Raw genomic sequence first — 24817 nt, forward strand, 5'->3', positions numbered from 1 at the left:
TGCAAAACTAACCTTTACGTTATTTCTGGACACAAAGATGCAACAAGCTGCAAATGTTTAGTAGCTGTGGAGTGAGTTTCAGGGATGTCAACAGGGTTTAACCTACCTGTGTAAATGTAGAGGTTTGAAAGTGTCATATAAAACACCCAAACTGCTGTGTATGTTCAATTTGTTTTTTCTGAGAACTGTGATGTGCAATTTTGCAGGTTGTGTTAAGTCAAGAGGATTTGAGTGTCTTTCTCAAAGTGTTGACGGAAAACCTTGGTGAAGCAGAAGAAAAACAAACTCACGCAAAATCAGCACTGCAAAAGGAAGGTCAGAGATGAAATTTGTTTGTCATGAATATTAAGTATGTTAGCTTTCAGGAGTAATGAAAAGCATTTATTATCTGGAAAGCAAGCTTAGATCTGAGAGTATGATGTGTAAGTGATAAACTTAATTTTGCAAGGACAGTGTTCATACTTTAATATGTCAAAGAAGTGGAAACATCAGAAGAAAATTTGGTAATCATGTTAGCTATATTTTCACAGAACTAGCGAGGTATTGAATTGTCAGAGTCATCTTGTTGCCAGAACATGTTTCTATTTCCTTTGCATGCTTGGAAGTTAAAGGCTCTGCTTGTGGAAATGTTGTTAGTTCATTTTAGGTGAATGTAAGCCATCTAAATGAATAAAAGAATTGGATATGTTTTTTAAGCTTAAACAAATGGTGGCAACTTCAAAATCTAACCAATTTATTGAACGCTTCAGGTAAAATCAAAGAAATGGAGAAATCATTTTTGACACAGGATAAGAGTGTTCCAGAAGGAATGCCGTCTGAGAAGGGAAAAGGAACATTAAATGAAGATGTAATCAATATACTACTTAACTTTGAAATCAAAGAGGTATGTACCCATCTGTAAAACTTATTGTTACTGCATACAGTACTCGAGTCTGTTTCTTAAAAGTAGTGGGCTATGAAGTCCATTTTAACTGTTTCAAGAAGATGGTACCTAGCAACAAAAAGAAAACAAACAAAAACCCCCTCAGAACCCAGATTCTTTAGCTGTTTTATTTTCTCTGTATTATGTGAGATTGTATTTATAGAATATTTAACATACATCATACATCTAACAGGGAAAACTAAACTACTTTTAGATGTTCTGTGTTCACCTAGCCTTAATCCTTCATAATGCTGCATATGATTCTCTTAGTAACAAACCGGCTGGAATAGTTAAGCCAGAACTAGTATTTTTCCTTTAGAGATACTGAGTCTGAAGGTTAGATTGTAGGTGAAGTATTGGGAAAATGCACAAACAGTCAATTAACAAAGCTACTTATGCATAAGAAATCGTCCAAGCATGTTTTTTTTTTTCTTTGAACATGTCTGTGATACTTAAATGTGAAGAGCTCAGCATGGCCTTTCATTTTTTTCAAGAATCAGACCAAGTGGCTTAGGTATGCAGGTTACTTTAAGTAACTGGTTTTGTTTTTTGTTGGGTTTTCTTGTGTGTGTAATTTTTGTTTCACAAAATCTCTGTGATGTTTTTGTCAATACAAGATTTGGGTTCCTATTTTTAAGACAGGAAAAAAACCACCTTCAAACCCAAAATTATTCTATTACCGAGCAACAGTGGCGTTCAAAGACTAGAAACTTCCTCCTATCCCCAGCCACCAGGAGAACATATTCTGTGTGTGTGATATGAAATCATATAAGAAAACTTAGTTTCAAGGACACTAAAAATATTTGTCCCACTGCTGAAGTGTAGAGGGGTAGCAAGTTGACACCATTCCAGGTTTGGGGTTTTCTCTGTTTTGCAGAACTACAGCTGCAATTGGCTGATGAGGTACCAGTTGACAAACAGCACATAGTTATCCAACACGTGTCACTAGTACCTTTGGCAGCTTCTAACTTTCAGACTTGCTGTCTTGGCTGTGGAGAATTTTTTTGATGGTAGGACTGACGCATATTACAGACTAGCCTGTAGTGCTCTGTTTTCTTATTTCATATATGAACAATTCATATGAACAATTTTGTCTTACTTAATACAGAGTTACACATGCTTCAAATGGACATTTTTACTAAGGTAGTGGCCACGTTGTCTGTGGACTGTATATGGTGGGTGATTAATGATAAAATGCTAATTTGTTAGTGTATAAAGAGTATGCCGCATAATGGAGCAGACAAAGTATTGACAAACTTGAATTCTGTAAATTCCTTGTGTGACAAATGGTTAGGTTGAGGCACTATTTTTAGTTCCCAAGAATGGAAGATAATTGCCTCATGAAATAACCGCATTGAAATTGACATTGTTCATTAATAACTATGTCTAGTTCTTCTACTTTAATTTTAAGCTACATTTAGAAGCACAAGTTTTTTTCTCATTTTCAAGATTCTAATCAGTGTAATGCTTAAAATCTTCTATACATGAAGAATTGTAATGTTGAAACATTTCGGTGTCCGTAATTATTATTTGCATAGCATCAGATATTCAAAGATGGATTCACGTTGCTATCTGTTCTCTACTGCCCTTCCTTCCAGAACAGTATGATTTATAGTAACTGTTTTTTCCATGTTCAGACACTGTGTAGTGTCTGACTATGAAACTAAAGCATAGCTTGACAAGGTAAAGATATACTGCTAGGCTAACAAAATTAAATTCTAGCCGATTTAATAGACTTAAGATTTTTGTTTTGTTGTTGAAGGGTTTAAGATGTGATTGGTTGTTTGGCTGAGAGGAACAGCGAGGAAAGGAGGGAAACACTGGTGTAATTTCTCTTTGTAAAAAGGCAAAATGTCTAGATTAATACTGCTTTTGAAGCTTAGCTGAGGAGATAATGCCCAGTTATAACTGCATGCCATAATATCTGGACCGCTTTACCGAAATAGTGAATTTATTTCCCTTTCTGTATTCAAGGTTGTAATAACCTTGATGAAGCAGGTTCAGAAGGAGAGATATCCATTACATATTCTAACTGTGCTACAGCTTGGAACTGAAACCAAAATTAGAAATCATGAATTGACTGCAGCAGCATATCTGAAAAAAATTATTATGAGATGCACTGAAATAAGTGGTAAGTCTTCAAGAAAACTGGTAATGCAGTCAGTACAGTGTGTGCAATCAGCTTTTGTAGCAAGAGGATAGTATGGTCAAAAATAATAATAATTAGCAGGAAAAAAAAAAGGCCAGGAGGTTACATGCCAAATTCACTTAATGGTGCACTTAATTAATCTGTTTTACCTGATACCAAGTTCTACTCCTGTTGCTAGAGATAGCTTGAGTTAATTTATTTGACTTAGTTGCCTACTTTGAGTAGAATGGTCATTCCTGAGAAGTACTTTATCTGTTTAGGGTGTTCTGATGAGCTTCTGAATCTGTGCTTTATGACCAGTTCTGGCAGCGCTGGAAATCCAGTGTGCTTCCTTGATTGGTCGGGTAACAATTCAAAGGGGTGATGAAGTAACAACTGAAATAGCCATGTATTCAAAGTAGAAAAGTATGGTTTTGAATACAAAAACCTAAAGATAGGAGTGCAAAACTAATTACAGGAATGCAAATAACTTCCCCGTTTTGAATCTTCTTTCGGGGACAAGATAAGTTAATTTTGATTAGTTTAACTAGAAAAAAAAAAGAACACAGGTTTTCACAAAGTAATGCTTAGTCTGCAGCTTCTCACTATTTCAGTATATAATATATATATATATAAAAAATATGTATAGTATATAATTAGTATATAATTGAGAATTATCATGGGGGCATTCCATAGGTGGGCTAAAGCTTGTGAGCAGAAATGCTTTACAGTTTTATTTCTTTATTTGCAGACTCAAAAGGAGATCCTCTTTGCATTATTAATTCTTCAAGTGAAACAGATGACCATCTTCTGAAAATGGAATACATCAAGGTTTCAATACCTTTTAACTAAGATTATATGTTGAGTAAAATCAGGCTTCCATACTTAGTCTGTATTAAATTTCTTTTTTTTTTTTTTGCTTGTTTTAAAACCTGTAGGATTTGTATCTAAAACTTGTCTAAGTCTTCTCCCAAATACCTGTTTTTCAACTTATCATTTCATTTCACTCTCAACTGCTTCTATATAGGGCTTGCTTCATAAGTCAACACAATTGCTGAAATCACGGGTGAAGGCAAATGTTTGTAAGCAGTTTTTCTCTGAAAAATGCAGATTAGTATTTTTGTGAAACTTAATAGGTGAGATAGTCTTTGCCTACGTAAGTGATAGGTGGCTCTCTATAGGTGGTAAAACTAGCATTTGAGGAGTGGTATGTTGGTACTTCTTGAGCTTTTATTAAAAAAAAAAAAGCACCCTTCAAAAGCTGCACAAATACTTGTGAATCTGGTAGGTTGTAGAACCAGTGGACTACTCATACTCTTATCTATAAGGACATAATTTTTATAGAGGAAAAACAAGTTAATTTGTTCTGACGAAGTACTATGCATATATTGATCCAGTGTAAATAAATCCTAGGTAAAAGAAAGTTTTGTAACTGGCCAGTTGAACTTTCACAAAATATGTGTTATAAAATGTCACTGAGCAGAGCATAGCGAGTACCCCATTCTTGCTGCCGTGATCATGTGCTTTATTTAGAGAACTTGTTTCTTCAGGCTTCACCATTTTCCTTTGTTTTCTTTTGCAACGGGAATAATCTTTGCGTGTGTGGTAAATTCAATTAATTCAGTCAATTCAGTTAATGAATGTAGTTAATTCAATAGAGACTGACTGTGTGCTTGGGCTTTTTTTGTCTTTAGGCTGATGCTGATGGACCAGATTTTGTTACTACTTACAAAAGCACCAAGCAAAACGTCAATGTAAGTATTGGATGTATTTAATTTTTTTTTTCAGCTTCTCAAATAGTAACAGTTATGTAAACTTGTTAGTTGCCCATTCTTTCTCCTCTCATTGAAGAGGAAAAAACACCACAAAAAAAACCCCAAACCCAAACCTCTGACTCTCTCATCATTAAAGCTTACTGCTTTATATTTTTACAGAAGTATTTAATGTATTAATTTTTTTAACTAGAAGCTGTACACTTTTAGCTAGTTAAAATTTATAAGGACGTATTTCTAACTGAGGCCTATAGGATGTGTTTTATTTCTGGAGGGAGACACTTAGCAGCATGTGAAATGAAGGCCTTGTGTTTCAGAGCTTGAAAGTTCATAACAGTGAAATTGAGGTGAGGTGAAATGTCAAACAAGGATTCTCAGAGGTCTTGTGTTCAATCACTCCTTTTTCTAGTTCTCCAGAAAGCAACTGCTTGTGTAGTTTTTCATGGCTTCAGTGACTTCTGAAGTAAGCAGGTCATTTTGCTTTTAAAATGTTTCCTTTAAAGTAGTAATGGTGGGTGGAACTTGCTTCTTGACAGCAACATGCGGAATTTAAAGTGGCTGGACTACTTTAGAGTCAAGAAAGCTGACATCCCTTAATGCGGCAGTAAAACCAGCATTTAGCAGGAGTTGCTTTAGGCTAGGAAAAGTTGACTAGATGGTGCTAGGTTTCACTAAGTAATATTGGCTCAAACAGTTGCTACTTATTTACTTTCTGTTCTGATTGAAATTTTTTAATCTTATTTTGTTGTGTCATACCTACTAAAATATCTCTCTACATGGTTCTGAAGATGTAAACCAAAGTGCTCAATAGTCCACAATGAAATGCCGCAGAATGAAGAGAGCTTACTGAAAAAGCATAACCACATAAAGTATCGATATTTAGATTGGCACAGTTCCTCTGTAGCTGTTTTAAACTTCCCTTCCATAGCTCCCTTATCTGTTCTGGAGCTTGTGTGGTGTTAAGTTGAAGGAGATAGAAGGGTGAGATACTTGTGAAATTGAGCAAGGCACTTTTTTTCTCAGTGCTGTGACAGTAAATCTGAATGGTTATGCAAAGGACTGCTACTAAATAACAATGTTGCTTTGTCTCCTTGCCCTCCTTTTAGGTCATCTTTTCATGTTTGGATATAGTACTTCACACAGAGGCTTTGCTTTCCATCATGAGTTTTCTCACATTCAGTGTTCCATCAGGTGGTCTTCCTAGTACTGATAAAGCATCAGACCAAAAGCCTCAAATAAAAGAACAAGAAAAAGGAAGTACTCTTAGACCAGGTAATGCAGTATTGGAAAGGCCATACTTCTGTTGCTTAACAGCATCTAGCCTTTGGTTTCAAAGGATACCATTTCAGGTGACAACATTGCAGTCTATTTGGTGGAAAAACAAGGCATCTCATTAAAAAAAAGGCAGATATTTTTGTTGCTGCTTAATTTTACAAATTCTCCTTACTCAATGTAACTTTTTCCTAGCTAGTGGTCTGACTGTTATAATAAAAAGTCAAATAAATGATGTTGCAGTGAACAATACCAAAGCCTATCCAAAGCATCAGTGTCACAACTTTGTTGCTTTCCAGTCTGAAGGCTCTAAAGAGTGCTTACATTGTTGAAAATAAACATTCTCGAGCCCTGGGGAAGCAAAGAGAAGTGCTGAACTGAAGGGTTTTGTGCTTATTTTAATAATTGGTATCTGTAACCTTGAAATAATATGAGGTTTGTATGGAAGATCCTTAAGAATGTTTCACCAGGTCCTGTGTGGTTGGTGCTTGTGTTTGTAGTGTTGTTTGTGAAATCCAAAGTTTTCTAATCCTAAATCTATTGGGACTGAGTTTACAGTGGCTGGCTGTTACATTTTGTGTCCTGCCATCTTCAGTTTTGCGGCAGAAACTTTTTTTACCTAATATGCCTAAATTTGCCTGGCTGCTCTGTACAGAAAGGAGCATTCCTCATGTGAGATAGTGTTTCAGATAATGAAATGTACAATGTATTGGGCATACTGTTGCATGAAAACTAGATATCAATGAGAAAAAACATCTTGATTGCAGTTTGCCTGTGTTAGTCAGTGACTGTTCTTGTGCCAGAAGAAAACTGTGTTAATAAAAGACTTATTTTATGTCTTGACTAATAACTACCAGTAAGTTTTAGGGGATAACTGCAGGTTGCTTTCTGAACAGTTCATATATGTACAAAATGAATAATCTAACATTTGTTTTTAAAAAAATGACTTATAATGAAGTTCTTGTATGTCTCTCGTTTCCTATCCAGTGTCTAGTAATGCAGCCCATGATGATATCTATGAATTAAAGCTCACTGCAAAGCTAAATGCATTCAATATTGCAGTCTGTGATCAGACCTGTAGCATTGCAGACATTAGAATACAAGGTAAGGGGTTTAATTTAAATATTAGATTAGTTGATTGTAGCAAGAAGTATGTTGTTCCCCTCCATTCACTTCTGAAAGGCTAGCGTGTGCACTGTAGATATTTCTGTGACGTATATTTGGATATGTTTTAATTGTGTGATATGGTTGCGGTTATGTATTTTAATAGCCAAAATATCTGCAAGGGAAGGAAATGTTTGACTTGGAAAAAGAAGGCAATTAATTTGTAAGTGGAGTAAAATTAAAAGAAACAAAGGCACTATGTTATAAATAACACAAGCTTCCATTTTTTAATATCCTAGATAGATCTGGGAATTTTTACTCTAGCCTTAGAATCAATTTATGTTGGCAAATTTGTCATGTGTAGTAAGGTCACGACTTCTGTATTGGGCTTAGAATTGGTTGTTATGTAGTAGAATGCTGGATTCCAAGATAGTTTTATTCTTACTATTCAGTAATAAATAATGCTTCTTTTTTAAAAAGTGTTTTCTTAGCAATTTGTTGAAGTGCATTTATTATCTTCTTCCTTTTCTCTCAAATCAGGAATGGATGCATCCGTAGCTATGAAAACTAAAAAGATTAAAGTGTTCTCCAGACTTGAGGACATTGTAATTACAAATGTTGATCCAAAAACAATCCATAAAAAGGTGATGTGTTGTGCAGATTGTAAACAAAAAAGACCTAGTTCTTTTAAGTTGTTCAATGACAGCACTGTAGTTGATTTGCTGTGTTGTATAATGCTAAGTACGATGTAATGCACCAAATATTAAGCAAAACTTCATTGTTAACTTCCTTTATCTGAGGGAAGCAAAATATGCTTCCATTCAGTATTTAATTCTTTTTAATTGTGTTTGTATTGATGTATTTAATTCTGAGTAGCATGGGTTAAATATAAAATGGACTATAGATAACCAATTGAGAAGAGACATACCATAAAATAGCTGATTCAGTTTCCTTTTGTGCCTAGCATATATCTGTCCAAGTATTGATAAGTTGCAGCTGATCTTCTTGTGAAGTATTTCTTGTTTGATAACTTAAGCAGTAATTCTATCACAGATTACAGACTGGGAATTTTAACTATATTGACTTAATCTTCTAGGCTGTCTCCATAATGGGAGATGAAGTGTTTAGATTTCACATGGCACTTTATCCAGATGCTACTGCAGGGGAAGCCTACACTGATATGTCAAGGGTGGACGGTAAAATGTCTCTGAAAGTGGGCTGCATCCAAATAATTTACCTACATACATTCTTTATGTCTCTCTTGGTAAGACATTAGTTTCAGTTGTTTTCTTGTCATTAAAAGGTTTTTAATAAAATGTAATCAGCTCTTTGAGCTGTACCTGGGGTGAGCTTATGCGCAAACATATAGAAATATTTTGCTGAAGAAGTGTCACTTAAGTTGCATTGCTTTATAGAAGAATGACAAGTAAGGAGAAGGATGACAAAAAAAGTAATTAATAGAGTTGATAGCTTTAACAATATCGTAAAAATTAAATAGGTAAGCAGTGTCTTAGCTTGTGCATGACTTTAATCTATTTCTCTTTTGAAACTTGCATGATTTAATTAGAACTTCCATGTTTGTGACACCTGTACTATTTTTTTCTAAAATTCACATTTTGTCTGGGGCTTGCCTTTTTTTTGAGGCTTATTTTTGCTCTCGTAAAACTCTTACGTTTTTCACTATCTATCAATAGAACTTCCTAAACAATTTCCAAACGGCACAAGAAGCCCTGACTGCAGTCACTGTCCAGGCAGCAGAAATGGCTGCTTCCAGCATGAAAGACTTTGCTAAAAAGAGCTTCCGCCTCTTAATGGATGTCAACTTGAAAGCTCCAGTTATAGTTGTTCCTGAATCTTCAACTTCAAATAATGCTTTGGTAGCTGATCTTGGCTTAATCAGAGTTCAGAATGAATTCAAGCTGGTGTCTTCAGATGAATCTTCTCTTCCTCCAGTCATTGACAACATGGATGTGCAGCTAACTCATTTGAAATTATCAAGGTACACATGAAATTCTCCTGAGTTGAAAAGTGTTCATAAAGAAAACAGGTCTGTGTTCCATATGCAGCATTGTTCTATTATTTAAAGATGATAAGCAATGAAAAAGTACTAAAACCAAACAAAAAAATGCCCCTCAAGTAAGTTTAGGAGTGCTTTTAGATAGGGACATATGTCCACAATCTCTCAAACTTCTTGTAAAAAAGGAACAATAGAACAGTAACCGAGTTCATCTTAAGTGCATACCTATGTATAAGTGCATGTAAGCACACATTATTATCGATTTAAAAATAAATGTGCCCATAATTCTGCTAGATTAGCATGATATTATTTGGGATTCTGCAACTGCTAAATATTTTTCCTCTGCTGCTTCCACTGTCTTTTGTAGGTGCATTATATCCACAGATTCTCAACCAGATTCTGAAATTCTGCGTCCTGTCAGTTTGACTTTACTGGTCCAGAGAAACTTAGCAGCAACTTGGTATCATAAAACCCCAACAATTGGTATCAAAGGAGACCTAAAACCAATGCAGGTAATATCATGGCAAGTCAGAGCTACATCAAAAGTAACATATATTCTCAGAATAGTACTTAGCCTAGTTAAGGGGCTTGTAAACTCTTTGCAATTTGTATTTTTTGACAGAATGTTAAGACTTCCATCTTTACTGCCTAGTTTATAGATCTGTTAGAGTTTTGATATTGTACAAGGAATAGTTCTTGTGTATTGCTATCTGGTTATATTTCTGGATTACTGAATTGTTAAGAAGTGCTTACGATCATCGTTTACTTGTATTTTTAGTAGGCAAAGAACCTTTACAAGACTAGAAAGTTTATCATGCAGAGTGTTAGTTCTTGTTGTAACTCCTGTTCATAACAAGTAACAAATGATATTTTAGGAAAAATGGGCAAATTACTCTGGGTGTTTTGGCCAGGATCATTTTGACTAGACAGCTTGTTTATGGTGGAAGCAGCATGTTTTTTCTGCTCAACATTTGCACACTATTGATAAAGATAGGGGTCTGTGTTGGAAAGAAATTCTGTCCCCAAAAATGAAGTTGTGGGTTTATCACTTTACAGATTGCACTCAGTGAAGATGATCTAAATGTTGTTATGAAAATTTTACTTGAAAACCTTGGAGCGGCTTCTTCCCAGCCAAATGCTGTGCAGGAGAACATTGAAGATACGCAGATACTTAAAAAAGGGAAAGTTCCGAATGAATCTGATCTCTGTGAGGGTATGTTCATGCAAAAGCTGAGTATGTTTAGGCAGAGGGCTAAGTGCAAATTCAAACATCGTGTTTATCTGAAGCACTTCAATGTGCGTAAATAAATTGTTTTTCTGAATTTTGCTACATATGTATTGTGTACATGAAAAGTTATAAATAAGAATTTATGCACATACCAAAAAATTCTAGCATGCATTGAACAGAACACAGTGACACTGAGTAAAAAAAAAAAAAGGCGTTATTCTGAGTACTCTTCCTGATTCAGTGTTCCTCTTTTTGTGACTTTCTGATCTTAATTTAAAAAACAACAAACAAAAAAAAAAAAAAAGAAAAAAAAAAGCCAACAAAAAACCCCAAATCCAGAAAAGCGCCCCCAAGCCCAGTGTTCTAAAGAAATATAAAATTATTTTCTTTTCACTGACAGGTCCTCTTCTTGCATTTGGAGAAAAAAATGTTTCTACACCTCAGTCTTCTGTGGAATGTTATACAACGCTTAAATTTGACTTTAATTTTGAGTCACTTTCAGTAACTCTCTACAATAGTGATACGAATCAGGTTTGTGACAAGTATTTTACCATGGGGTGAGGAAGTTAGGCTTCTCACATGGACAGAACTCAGGGTAGTAAAATGAAGAGTTTTGTCAGTTGTGTTGTCTTTGTAATGCTTGCCTTACAGAGCTGTCATAGTTTAACCCCAGCCAGCAATTAGGACCATGCAGTGGCTCACTCACTTCTGCCCCCTGCCCCGTGATTAGGGAGAAGAGAGAGAAAAGAAGGAGGGGAAAAAAACAAACCAACTCATGGATTGAGATAAAGATAGTTTAATAGAATAAGGGAAAAGGAAAATGCACTATGTATGGTGCCTGTATAGTTAGTAAGCAGATCCAAGGTGTACATGACCCGTATTTCCCTCTTACATATCCCTGAGTGTGAGCAATAATGAACATCCTTCCTGTGCTGAAAACAGAAGAGAAAGATGTGCAATGTTGCCTTGTTTTTAGACTTAATATGCTTTGTCCACATGTGAAGGTGCTTGTTCTGGAAGTCTTGGTATATAGTGAACACGTGGTAGCTTTGCATTTAAAATAACTATAATGCAGGAATTTGTGGTGCTTTTTGTATGAGGGGTGTATTATTTAAAAAAGTTCATGTGAGTTGAGTATCACAGGGAAGAAACACGCTGTAATGGGATTTTACTTTAATTTCTTCTTGATATCCATTCTGCTTATTGCTGAGGTCCTCACTGAATTAGTGTGATGGGAGCAGAGGGATCCTCTGGTAGGAGGTTGAGAATTCAGATGGATTAGCCTTCGGCCATGCATTTTGAACAACCACTAGAAATGTTGAAGAAACAACTTTAGTACAACCCAACTTGTTTCTTCTGTTTTCTCAGTGAGTTTCTTGGACTAATTTGTATGATTGGAGGGCTGATGACAGCAACGGGCTAATCAGATCCTTCAATTCATGGATCAAAATGCATGTGGCTAGCAGCAAGGGAAACGTGCTTATGACTTTGTTCTGTGGTAACCAGTCCTACTATTTCTCATTATGTAGAAGCATCTGATTTCACTGCATAGTAACAAATTACGCCTTGGTGAGCTCCGACTGCATCTCATGGCATCATCAGTGAAGATGTTTTCAGATGGCTCAATGGATATCAATGTTAAACTCAAGGCATGTACCCTGGATGATCTCAGAGAAGGAATTCAGAATGTGACTGCAAGGTAAGTTTGAGTGCATCAGAAATTAAAAAACTCCGTGCAGCCTGTGAGGAAGACTGTTTCCTTGTTCTATACTTTGCTTCACATGGGATTGCTAGAACTTAGTAGGACTGTCAGTTGTTACCTGTCACACTGTGGCACAAAACCAACGAATGATGTGATTTTTTTAATGTTAAGCAAATTTCTTTTATATGTTGATTTCCATGTTATCCAAAACAAAAAAAAAATTACCCGAGAATCTTGAATATTACAGTAAACTGTGTAGAACAGCTGAGTAGAGAGCAACCAGCCTCAGCTAGAGAGTTCTATGCGCTGAAATGTTAGTCTGAATGTTACATGCTATGTACATGCTGCATAGTTCCAAAACTAGCACAGAAATTCTAGATTGATATTACTCTTCTGGAGGAAACACTTGATTGCTTATGTTGTAATTCTTATTTATAAATGGCACGGGGAGAAAAAATGGCACTGCTTATGCATCCTTGTTTTTCCAGATCTATGCGTTCTGATGTTTTAAGTGTTTCTTCTTAAACTTGTTTTCCAGAATGATAGACAAGAAAGATGACACAAATGATAGTTCTATGATAGATATAAGCTACAAGCAGGATAAAAATGGAATTGAAGTCATTGCTGTCCTTGACAAGTTGTACGTATGTGCCAGTATGGAGTTTTTGTTGACAGTAGCAGACTTTTTCATTAAGTCAATGCCGGCATCCTCAGCTGGAAGATCTGCACAGTTCCAATTAAAGCATGGTGCTTCTGGAAAATCCAAGCCAGAAACAGGTCTGTAAAACTGATTTCCACTCCCCTCCTTTACAGACTTCATACTGAAAATAAATAATCAAAAATTTTTTCAAGATGCTATCTTGCTATCAGACTTAAGAAATTAGTTTATTCTTCACAATGCGTAAATTGGCCACTGATATCATAGATTGTTGTAAGCAGTAGAAGTTCTAAAACTGCTGTGTTAAACAGTGGAGTTGTGCTCTCCAGCAGAGCTAAATATTGAAAATCAGTCATGCTAAACAGGATTTTTACACGTGTAATGTATTGCAAAGGAAGCATCCTTAGGGTAAAAAGCGCCATGTGGATAGTAGGAAGGCAGGCAGATAAGGAAGGAAAAAGAACAACTTACTCTTTAAAGGTGAATGGTGAAGAATCTCTTACCCTTACTTCTCCAAGTTGTTTATTTTGAAACTGTACATTATTAGTTCAGTTATGAAAAACTAAGTTTTTGATGAACAGCTTTCCTCGTTTTGGTTGAAGACTGAAGGTAAAGCACGATGAAACAACGGCAAGAAAGACCACTTCTGGGTTGGTTTTTTCTTTTTTTTGTTGGTTTTAAGTGATTGCTAGCCTTGTCTGAGCTGTGGCAGAGTGCTAGGCGTGATCCTTAGGTTTTATGAATTGCCCCCGTGATGCCAACAATTCAGTTCCTCTCCTCTTCCCCTGCTGGAGCTAAGTGCAAGTTGTGTGATGAGGAAAATGGCACTTGCAGGGGCTGCTCAGGACTACCCAAATGTGTTGCTGGCTTCAACCCACATGCCTAGCTTGCTTTGCTTTTCCTGTAGTGCACCGAGCCTCAACTTGTTCCATTGCATAGGTGTGATATTCCGGTATTTCCAGCAAGTGTTAGGTATGAGTAACCCATGGGCCGCACGCCGCTATACTGCCTATCGTTAAGAACCGAAGTGACTTGATCCATGGCTAGGTTAGAACGTTTTGCTTTTAACTGAGATAAATACACTATGATTCTCTCCGTCTCTTTAGAGACTGAGTGGGTATTCAGGCAAGAAGTTGTATATTGCTCATCTGGTCTTTTTACACTATGGAAACTGTTTCTTCAAAAGAAAACTTCTGATTCCTTTGCTGCTGATTGTTGGACCCTGTGTGATATTCAGTTTCAGCAAAGTATTCCTGTAAAAATTGAGACATTATTTGTTAAATTTGTACCTCTAAAATTATGTAGCAATTTTCATGCATGGTTTAGGTATTATGTACATAATAATGTCTTCAAAGCTTTTATATTCAAGGGTTTTGTTACTTCTTTTCACAGAAATATCTGTACGTCCAAATATGACAGTAAAAGCTGTGATCATGGATCCAGAAATTGTGTTTGTTGCTAATTTGACCAATGCTGACGCCCCTGCCTTAAAAGTTTCCTTCCAATGTGACTTTTCTCTGACATCTGGAAAGCTTGCACAAAGGATGACCGCTCAAGTGAAGGGTTTCAAAGTGTTGGCCTGTGCCTTTCTCAAAGAAAAACAGGACAAGAGTGTTACTACGGTAAGTAAACTTGTTTTTCATAACAAAAAAAGTAATGAGAACTGTTGACAGGCCTGTCCTTTAGTTGGCATATACATAGCACTCAGAAAATTCATTTTTTATATCATTGGTTATTATGAAGATAGGAAGGAACTGTGCATCTGTGGTATGCCATTTAAAGGTGAATTTTTTATCAATAGGTGCAAGACTCTAAAACCTGTGTAGTGCATTTGTAAATTAAAGTAAAAGTTTCTTGGTGAAGAAATTGTGTGGTTTTGAAGACTAAGAGTACCTCTCTACAGCTTTGTTTACTGCCTATCAGTTTACTTGTTGCAGTAGAGTACTCGGGTCAGTGTGTTGTCTGGAACTTCATCTACTCAGTCCTGGAAGGGAGCATTGAGTCACAAAGATGGCCTGTATGGTTCATCTCCCACATGGTATCTTTTCCTTATGCATTTAGTTTTCTTAAAGATTCAGGATATTTTTGACTATACCATTGATCTATTTGTGTGTTGGGTTTTTGTTTTGTCTGTTTTTTAAGCCTTATGTCAAAAGCTTTTATTTCACTAATTTTTAACCTTCCAGTACAAAATTGCTCTTGTGCAAATTTGGATACTTGTGCTCTTGTGCAAATCTGGAATGAAGCACAGTAATGCTATGGAAAGATTGAATATGTTGTTGTTTTTATGGGATCAGCAGCCCTTTGGCCTATGAGATTAAAAAATGCAAGACCATTTGAAAAGGTTAGATTCCAGGAGTTATCTTAATAATCAAATTATATTTCACACTCAGGTGTTACGGCCATGTTCTTTAGTCATGGAAAATATGATGCATGCCTCGGGGTTACAAACTGTGGTAGTAACAATAGAAGAACTTACTATAAAGGTAAGATCTTTGGAGGAACAGGTGTGTTTCTTAAGCTGTAGCTTGTGATTTTTTTTTTTTTTTTTTAATTTTACATATTGCTATTTAAAACTTCCATTCCCCATTAAGTTTAATTCTAAAAATAAGCATTTGTCCTTTTTAGAGCTGATCTGTGTTGGAAAAAATCATTACATGTTCCTTGCTTTGGCAATCTCTTGTCAAAAAAGGATTAATTTAAATACTTCGGATACCATTCCTTCTACCATTTTCTTCCAAATTTATGGAACAGCCCTTCCCCCTGCTGCTACCACCACTATTTTTCTCTTCAGAGAGACTTATAAGTAGTGCATGTAAATCTAAGGCTCTTAACATGATTTCCAGAATGATATACAATGTGTAATACCTTGTTCTTAATAGGCAAATTAATATTTGGGTCTATAGTAAAGGTCTTTCTGAATGGAATTTGCTATTTCTCCTATAAAAAGTTCACAAATTTGCGTTTGTGATCTGAAAAGGTGTCAGTGGTGAAGTTTTAAGCTGTAAGCAGTAGTACACTATTCCAAAAGCATAAAGCTTTCAACAGATGTACTGTACTGCTAATTGAAATGGTGGTGTACATAACTCTGAAAATGTGCTTTTCTGAATACCTCGAAGATCTTAAAAATAAATCCATGTTTTACAGTGTAGTGGGGGAAAAGGCTGATATTGACTGCTGTTATGGGAGTACCACGTATGGGTAAAAGTGAAATTCCAATCTGAGAATTTTTTTCTTGAGCCTGTGAGATTGTGAGGGAGGAACTGGGAAACTTTGTAGAAAAGGAAAATAAGAGGAGCTCCGTTAATGGATTCTGTTCCTTTATCTTAGAATTTAAGTTGCATCACTTATAAAAGCCTTTAGTGCTATGTACCTGTACAAGGAACCCAAGAGTTATTTGCCATTTCCATTTATCATATATTTTGTATATTAATGAGTTTTAAAATGTTTTAAGCTATAAACGATTTTTTTTTTTTGTTCAAGATCTCACCAATAATTCTGAATACTGTGGTGACTATTATGGCTGCCATAAAACCCAAAACAACAGAGGAGGATTCTAGAGGACCAATTGAAGTTTCTGAGAATTTGTGGCAAGTGAAGCCTATAGATGAGTGCAGTGCTTGGTTTCTTGGTGTTGATGTAGCCACGGAAGCAACAGAAACTTTTAAGGACCGTGAACATATTCTGAAACAAGAGAAATTTGACGTAGTAGTGAAATCCGTACAGATCACATTGGAATGTGGTCTGGGACATCGAACTGTCCCTTTATTGTTAGTAGAATCTGTGTTTTCAGGTGTCCTTAAAAACTGGTCCTCGCTGATGGAGGTCTCTGCTGATATGTCACTGGAGGTATGTAGAAGCAAATTGTTAGCAGTTCAAAACAATTCTGCACATTTCATAATGTTCAAGTAACTTCTTAGTACACTTTCTATGTGCTGAATTAATAATAAGTTTAAAATGTAATGCTCTTAGGGGTTCTTTAGTAATCCAGCAAGTATGACTAAGCATAAAGTGGTTTTTACAGATACTTTGCAATCAATAATAGATTTTAATAGCAATTACTACTGTGGAATAATCTAGTCCTCTCTGTTCCTCTGTTCTTGCATATTCACTTTTTGCTATATGAACAATGAGCTTGGCTTAGTTGAATATTCATATTTAACTCATATTGGCCACCTTTTTTTTTTTTGTTTCTCTAGCCTTGCGTTTATTGGTAAGATAGAAGTTACACTGTTTTCTCAAAATCTCTGCATCTTGGATTGTAATCACACCATGTTTGTTTTGCCAGCTATTGCAGCTCTTTTCCCCAAGATATGGTAAATTCCGAGATGGTATAAGTCTCTTACAGAGGCAGCATGTTAAAATTTCATACAACCAGATGTGCAGCTGCTCTATGCAATAGGTTAACTACCTCTTAGTTATATTTTGTCAGTTTACCAAATACGCCTCATCCTCCATTCTGTACTGGATACACAAGTAGTCTTCTTTCACTGCTAGATGTGGATATCGTAAGAGAGCATGGAAGATACGCGCCTAATCGTGTACAACTAGGGGAAGCCCCAGTGGTTCCAGAAGTGGGGAGGGATGAGGAAGATAGCTGAAAGGGAACGTCCAGAACAACTTGGTCCAAAACTTCCGTTCAGATTTGCAGTGGCTGAAGGGAAGTAAAAACTTGGTGTAGACTGTGAGTTAGATTAATTGTTCCACTGGATCAGATTGAGACTAAAGTTTGCTCAGACTAATTGTTATTTCATAATGCAATGAAGTTCTTGCGGCATTGAAGTTTTTGATCTCAAAGTCATTGTTTCAAACAGTGTAGGAGAGCATAGAGACTGCATTATGTTAAGCGAAGGCGTTAAAAAGATAGGAAGTTACCAGGCTGTCTGGTTGCTTTACAAGCAAACCAGGTAGTCAGTTCTTCAAAAACGTTGTTGGTTTTGAAAAATGTATGATCTATTACACTTCTGTGTGTTAATTTTTGAAGCCATTAAAAATTAGTGCTAGATGTCCAAAATGTGAAATGAAAATTGATTGTTTTCTTATTTATGTTTTTCACACTAAATGCTGTTGGAAGGAACAAAGTCCTTCATTTTCAGATGCCTTATTTAATTTTAATTCTTTCTTTAGATTCATTATTACAATGAAACCTATGCAGTGTGGGAGCCGCTTATTGAACGAGTTGAAGGAGGAAAGAAGCAATGGAGTTTAAAGCTGGAAGTATGTAAACACACTTGAAACTATGTGAAATAGTTTGTATTTCTTAAAAGTTTTGTGTGACAGAACCTTGACTCTCTGAATGCTGTTGTTTTGGAGGAGCAATTTCACACAAAAAACCCATGAGTCTTTAGACACATTAAATTTTTTCTGAATAATGCTAATTGTCCATTACATGGGCAAAATGTAGTGTGTAACCACACATACAGAGAGGAAAGAAATTAACTTGCCTTCAATGTTTGGTATAAAATTTCTGTGTTTGCCTAAGGTGTCTGAAATATGCAAGGTGAAGTAGGTTTTCTTCTGCTTGGCGAAATTGTCGAGTCTAGGTCAAGCTTCTTCCTGTTGTAATATAGGAGAAAGTAATCCATGTGTTCATAACTGCTTAATAACATTTTTGTTTTAGATGAAGACTAACCCAGTTCAAGAGAGAAGTTTGATGCCTGGAGATGATTTCATTGTTCTTCCTGAGCCACAAACTGCAGTTAACATCTCTTCGAAGGATACAATGAATATAACAATATCCAAATGCTGTCTTGCTGTTTTCAGTAATTTAGCCAAGGTAGTCCTAACAGGCAAAGGTGACAAATTATGTGGTTCTGTAGGAAGTTCTGAAATTTTTTTTTATTAAAAAGAACTTTCTGTGCTGCCAGTCACAAGCCAATGACTATTATCTAGCAGTGCTGAGGAGTTTTACTCTGATTAGTCCTTTAGGGTTAACAAAAAGGTGGTGCAGGCTTTTGAAATAAGCAATTTCTATGTTAGAAGAACAAATGTGCTTATGCAGGGCTTAAGGAACAGCCCTCCAAGCAGGCTTAATGGAAGTAAAGCCCTGCAACAGCACAACTATTTCCTACAAACCTTTTTCTGAAATATTAAAAGAGAAATTTACTTCCCTTTTGTCTTTTCTCCTTAATAGAATACTAATAAAAGTGTGCATTTTAGGATTGGCTTTCAAACTGTAGAAGTAGAATTTCCAGGGTGTTAAAAATATTTTTTTTTCCAATTTTTCTCATGATAGTTGGTGTGCTTATGAATGTCCTAAGCTTCCCCCCCCCCCCCCCCCCCCCGGCTTTTTATCGGGGGAAGAAATTTTGGTTACTAAATCAACCTGTTTTTACAGAAGGTGACTTAAGACTGTTTATTATTTTAATTCTAAATGAGCAACAGTTCTCTAAGTTAGTACTTGCTTACACTTCAAGTCTATATTGACAATCAGTTACCATGGCTTTTGTGTAATCAAACAAAGGTTGGTAAGCATAAGTTGTGGCTGAATATGAAGTATGTACATGGTGAATGTGCTTGGGACTTCTGCGTCTCAGATCTTACTGTAAAAAAAATTCTGTAGGAGAAGCATGGATGCTAATTGTAGCATCAACATTTGCTGCAAATCACAGAACAATAATTAAATTTTTTGGAAGTAGCCTTTACTTCCCTGAAATACTACTGTACAAAGCATAGGTATTGCTATATATATTTTTCATTATTTTTTTTCTTTAAAATGGTAGTTGCTGGGAACTGTCTAAAACCTTTATATATGTGTTATTGTGGCTATTTATGTATGATGTGTAATATGTTGTTAATTACAGGCATTTTCAGAAGGGACTGCATCCACATTTGACTATTCCTTCAAAGAGACAGCACCTTTCATCGTGAAAAATGCCCTAGGTGTTCCTCTCAAAGTGCTTCCTAGCTCCAATTTTCGGATAGTTGGTTCAGTTGAAAAAGAAAATATGAATGATGTAGAAATTGGTCAGAACATGGAACTGGAATATTCTGTTTTTGAAACACCCCAACGAGGAAAGTTGTCTGCATTGCACCGGCAAGAAAGCTCTGTCTTCTCTTTAAATTTAGGTATTATGCTAAGGAATCCTGTGTGTTATGACATGGGAATAATGGGAACATGAATGGGAAGATGTGGGAGTGAACATGTTTGAATTCAATGTGATCAAAATTAATGTGAAGAACACTGTGTTGAAACTACATTTGAATACTGATGGCAATTAAAAAAAATCGTGGAGTCATTGATAGACCATCTTACAGGCCCCTGAGACATAGGCCTGTGGGTTCCAACTCCTGTTAAACAGGATCTTCATTTCACATATCCCTACTACCGTTTGGCTTTCTATGGTTACACAGTTACTTGAGAGGAGTTACGATTTTTCCGTGTTTTGAGCTTTGCCAGAAAATAGTCCTAGGAGAATAGGATATAATATCTACAAATACATTATCTTCTGGTTTTTACCTTTCCATCCCATCCAGTATGAAGGTACTCAGCCATGATACAAAGATCGTGTTCTGTATTGCATTTTAACTCACGCAACAAATAACTTTGGTGTATTTATTGTGCTATGTATAAATCATATTCTAAAGTTGTGGTCTTCAAGAGTATTCTGATCTTAAAGCTGTCCTTCAGCAGTGCTCAAATACCATGTCAAGGTGCTTTTGCCAGAGAGTGCTTTGATCTTGGTTGTTGATGAGTTTAGAGAAGCTTAAGTATAGTTCAAATAGAAAATGGTGATGTGATTTGACTTGCCTAATTAAGACTTTTGAATATTTTTATGAATTAGAACTTCAAGGATATAAGGAAGTGGTAAACGTTCCCATAGCCAAACCAGGTCGACGACTGTACAACATAAGAAACGTTCTTGGTGATCGTTCAGACTCGATCATTGTACAGATAGATGCTACAGAAGGAAATAAGGTTATTACTCTACGATCTCCTCTGCAGGTAAAAAAACCAACCAACCAAACCAACCCAAAAGCCTGAAAGAAATGGTGTTCTCTGAGTGACTCTTTTCTTCCTTACTTCCTTCCTTACTGCGTTTTTTTGAGATCATACTTTTCCAAAAAAGTTACAAAAGTTATGCAAATTATTATCTATGTTATGAATTTTTGTCTGTACTCTGGTCTGTGTGTCTTCCTGATAAATGAAAAATTTGGTTTTTACTTTTAACTTTTGGCTTTCTAATATCCTCAACGTTGAGGTTGGAATATGTACTTTTTATGTCACTTGGCATTTTAAGCATGTTTGTCAGTTCATGGAACTTAAAAGTAGCATAGTTTTCTGATACACTTGCATATAGTTTTCCTTCAGAATTTTATTTCTTACTAAGATGCATAGAAGTCTGTTTTCCAGAGGACTTTAGTTAAATCTACTAATGTTTTTCCTTGTTGCTATTAATCATTTTTCCTTTAGAAATTTGTACCATAGAAGTGTAATGAAAATTATGCATTTTGATCCTAGATCAAGAACCATTTCTCAATCCCATTTATAATCTATAAACTGGCTAGAGACTGCAAGTCGCTGGAGCCAATTGGTATATCCAAACCAGAACAGGAATTTCATGTTCCTTTGCATTCATACAGGTACGCTATTTCTGTTCTGTAATCTTTGTGAGACTGATGCACAAATAAAGCATTAGTGTGGAAGCTTAAATTTGCACTTGGAACTCTTCCTGACTGGCCCAAAAAAACCAAAATGCTACTTTTATTAGGTAATTAGTGTGCTGCAAAAGCTCCTCACGTTAGCAATTACTTTAAAATGGGTGAAGTTAGCTGTCAATGGAAAGCTATTGTGTACCGTTATCTGTCGTCTTCCCATAGGTGTCATCTATATATTCGACCAACAGGAATGTTAGAGGGTCAGTTTAAGGAGTCCACAACTTACATTGCCTGGAGGGAAGAGCTACATAGGAGCAATGAAGTAAAGTGCTTGTTACAGTGCCCAGCCATCGAAACAAATTTCTTGCCTCTAATAATCAGCTCAACAGCTGTACCTGATGAACTAAATTTTATTTCAACTTACGGAGAGGAGTGGGATCCTGCCTACATTATCCACCTTTACCCTACACTGACTGTGAGGAACCTTTTACCGTACTCCTTGAGATATTTACTTGAGGTAAGTTATTTTATGGTTTTATTTGTAAATCCTTTACTTGATGATAAGTAAGGCTATATTTACTTAGAAGTGGAAGATACTGAATGTTGTTTTTTGTTTCCTATTGTAAATGAGTGAGTCAGCTGATGGACTGATTCTATTTTTTAATTTGGGTATACCCGGCCAGTTCTGCCTTGCTTCTTAAATATGAATCCTTTCCTGGATTGGTCTTTCTTTTTTACTTTCTTCTGAGATCCTGTTTGTGTTTTGCAAGATACCTTTTGTTTCACAGGGAGAGGTGTGAGAAAAAGCATCTGAAATTTCTGGAGCTTTTCTTCTATGTAGAAAACAACTTCTCTCTATTCTGACACTGATTCTTTATTGAGGACTTTTGTGAGGTCTCCCTTGCACAAATTGGGAGATTTCTGTGCAGGATGCTATGCAGACCTTTTTCCTCTTCTTTCAGTATTTTCAGTAGCTAGTATTTCTTCATGAAAGCTGAGTAACTTTCAGTAAATAGAAAAGGTGTGAGGATTTAGAACTATCATCCTAGTTTGTTCTGTTTTGTCCTACTTGCATAACTGGCTGTGGCATTCATTTAGATCTTTGTTTCACTTCTGTCCAACATCCTAATGGCACTATTTCCAGTTTTCCTTACCTTCACTGTACTTCAGTACTCAGGATCACTCTGAGTTTCTACTCAGAACATAGAGTGCCATTGCCTTGACTGAGGAGGTAGAAACTAGTAATTCAAATCTATTTCTTAAGTCACTGTACCTGTAGATGGTTATGTGCTTATTATCTTCACATCCCTCAACTAATCAAGCCTGGCCACTGTTCAGTACAGTAAAATAGACTGTTTCTCAGTCAAAATTTGGAAAGCTATTGCTGTGTAATGCTACTCTTGAGGAAAGCTGTGCTACTAAACAGTATGGCATAGCTGCCACTTTCTGCCTTGGGTGTTCTTCAATGTGAAAAGTCATGGCTGTACATCTGCAGCACAGTCCAGTTCAGTGTTGCACCTGGTACTGTACGTATATGAATAAGAACTTACTGCCAAAATCCATTGGAAATTATGGGGGGAGAGGGAACAGAGACAGGGGATGCATTGGAACTAGTTTGCCTTGCTGAAATCCAGCATTAAGCAGTCTTTACTGTCCTGCAAGAAAAGTACAACTGATCTCAAATTATTCATAGGATCAGCCTCAAATGATCCTATGGTGGTTGGAGGTTGGGACATGTGGTACCTGAGATATCTGAAACGTGTGCATCCTGCAAGAGGAGAAAAAAAAATGATGTTTTTTGAATACCTAAATTTTAATATATTAAAAACTTAATACGCCCCTTTTAATTTTGCTACAGGGAACAGCAGAAGCCCGTGAATTGACAGAAGGGAGTGCAGCAGATGTTTTTCATTCAAGAATCAATGGAGAAATAATGGAGCTTGTGTTGATAAAATACCAAGGCAAAGACTGGAATGGGCATCTTAAAATTCGTGATGGGATGCCTGAATTTTTTTCTGTGTCTTTCACGTGCCATTCTGCAGCAGTGATGACAGTGGATATTTACATACATACTAGGCGAATTGGAAGTCGTATGATCTTGTCTGTGTTCAGTCCTTATTGGATAATCAACAAGACTTCCCGTATTCTCCAGTATCGAGCTGAAGACACTCATGTGAAGCATCCAGCAGACTACAGAGATATTGTTTTGTTCTCCTTTAAAAAGAAAAATATTTTTAGTAAAAATAAGGTATGCTTATTGTAGGTGGTGGTTGTGCTGATGGTGTTTCAAAATCCTGCTCTAAGAGGGAAAAACCCCCCACAAACGCATATTTTGTCTAAGGATTTTTTTTTGATAGTGTTTAAATCTATAGGCTTTCATTTGGCTGCTGCTTTCTTCTTGTTAATTACACTTTTTGGACTAAGTAGAAGAGAAGACAGGTAGACAAAAAGTCTGTTGCAACTTTTTCCGTGTCTTGCACAGCATCCCATTACCTAACTTTGATCCTGACCAGAAGCTGGCTGCTGGTATAGAGTGGTTAGGTCCCGAAAACTCAGTGAGTACGCTACCAGGAAACTGTTTCCTTGGGAGAGGAATTTAGTGGAGATACGCAAATGAAGAGCAAGGACTCCCGTTATACTCAAAAAGGTGGCTGCTCTGAATCTTCCTGTGGATGCATTTTCCACTGAGTAAAGAGGAATCACAGGCTTGTGTTTTACTCAACTAGGTACTTTGACATTTAAAATGCACAATGTAAATATTTTGTCCTATGTTAAACGTATTTCTTTTGTTTTGATGTGATATTTGCATGGTGAAATGAGGAGTACTGTAGTAGAGGATTTTTTCTGAAGTGGCCCTTCTTTCCTTTTAAATATTTTTTTTCACCCAACAAAGTTGAAGAAATGGTTGAAGAATGGTTTGGCAAGATGTTCTTTTGATTATTTCTTCCCACCCTCTTCAAAGTTTGTGAAGCACCACAGAACTGTAGCTTTTTTTCCCATCTGTGTGTGCTGTCATGAACATGAGTCAATGAGGACTCCTCTATTTTTCTACCTTTTACTGTAACATCTTTCCCAGAACTCAGTCACAGACTGATAAATCAGAATATGAAGAGTGATACTACATGCTTAAGCTTATCTTAACTTATAGAAGGTTTTAAAAGCACTTAAATGTTGTCTTTATACTGCTACATGTGATATAATTGCACTCCATAATGCATGAACTATAAAATAAAAATTAATTTATTGAAGTACTTCCCATGTTCTTTTTTGTCTGTAGATCCAGTTATGTATTTCAACTAGCACTTGGTCCAGTAGCTTTTCCCTTGATACTGTAGGAAGCTACGGATGTGTCAGGTGTTCAGCCAATAACATGGACTATCTGGTAAGATAGGTTTCTGTGTTTTGTGGAGCTTTCT

At 36.2% G+C, this 24817-nt stretch overlaps 1 protein-coding gene across 5 annotated transcripts in view; it reads left to right on the forward strand.

Moving 5' to 3' along the window:
- The window catches only part of VPS13C (vacuolar protein sorting 13 homolog C), a 103640-nt gene that overhangs the window by 42216 nt on the left and 36607 nt on the right, over nt 1-24817 (forward strand). For all 5 annotated transcript variants that reach the window (XM_063347477.1, XM_063347475.1, XM_063347474.1 and 2 more), the window contains 26 exons: nt 207-315; nt 750-883; nt 2897-3053; nt 3802-3881; nt 4745-4804; nt 5929-6094; nt 7082-7198; nt 7739-7842; nt 8295-8462; nt 8893-9197; nt 9583-9727; nt 10272-10428; nt 10844-10974; nt 11973-12142; nt 12684-12922; nt 14196-14425; nt 15197-15289; nt 16287-16652; nt 17931-18020; nt 18424-18579; nt 19607-19871; nt 20588-20748; nt 21265-21386; nt 21624-21918; nt 23260-23649; nt 24679-24783. In XM_063347477.1, the coding sequence (XP_063203547.1) occupies nt 207-315; nt 750-883; nt 2897-3053; nt 3802-3881; nt 4745-4804; nt 5929-6094; nt 7082-7198; nt 7739-7842; nt 8295-8462; nt 8893-9197; nt 9583-9727; nt 10272-10428; nt 10844-10974; nt 11973-12142; nt 12684-12922; nt 14196-14425; nt 15197-15289; nt 16287-16652; nt 17931-18020; nt 18424-18579; nt 19607-19871; nt 20588-20748; nt 21265-21386; nt 21624-21918; nt 23260-23649; nt 24679-24783 (4515 nt within the window). The remainder of the gene's footprint in view (nt 1-206; nt 316-749; nt 884-2896; nt 3054-3801; nt 3882-4744; nt 4805-5928; nt 6095-7081; nt 7199-7738; nt 7843-8294; nt 8463-8892; nt 9198-9582; nt 9728-10271; nt 10429-10843; nt 10975-11972; nt 12143-12683; nt 12923-14195; nt 14426-15196; nt 15290-16286; nt 16653-17930; nt 18021-18423; nt 18580-19606; nt 19872-20587; nt 20749-21264; nt 21387-21623; nt 21919-23259; nt 23650-24678; nt 24784-24817) is intronic.

The sequence above is a fragment of the Chroicocephalus ridibundus genome, chromosome 9, assembly GCF_963924245.1.
Source record: "Chroicocephalus ridibundus chromosome 9, bChrRid1.1, whole genome shotgun sequence".
Taxonomy (NCBI): Eukaryota; Metazoa; Chordata; class Aves; order Charadriiformes; family Laridae; genus Chroicocephalus; species Chroicocephalus ridibundus.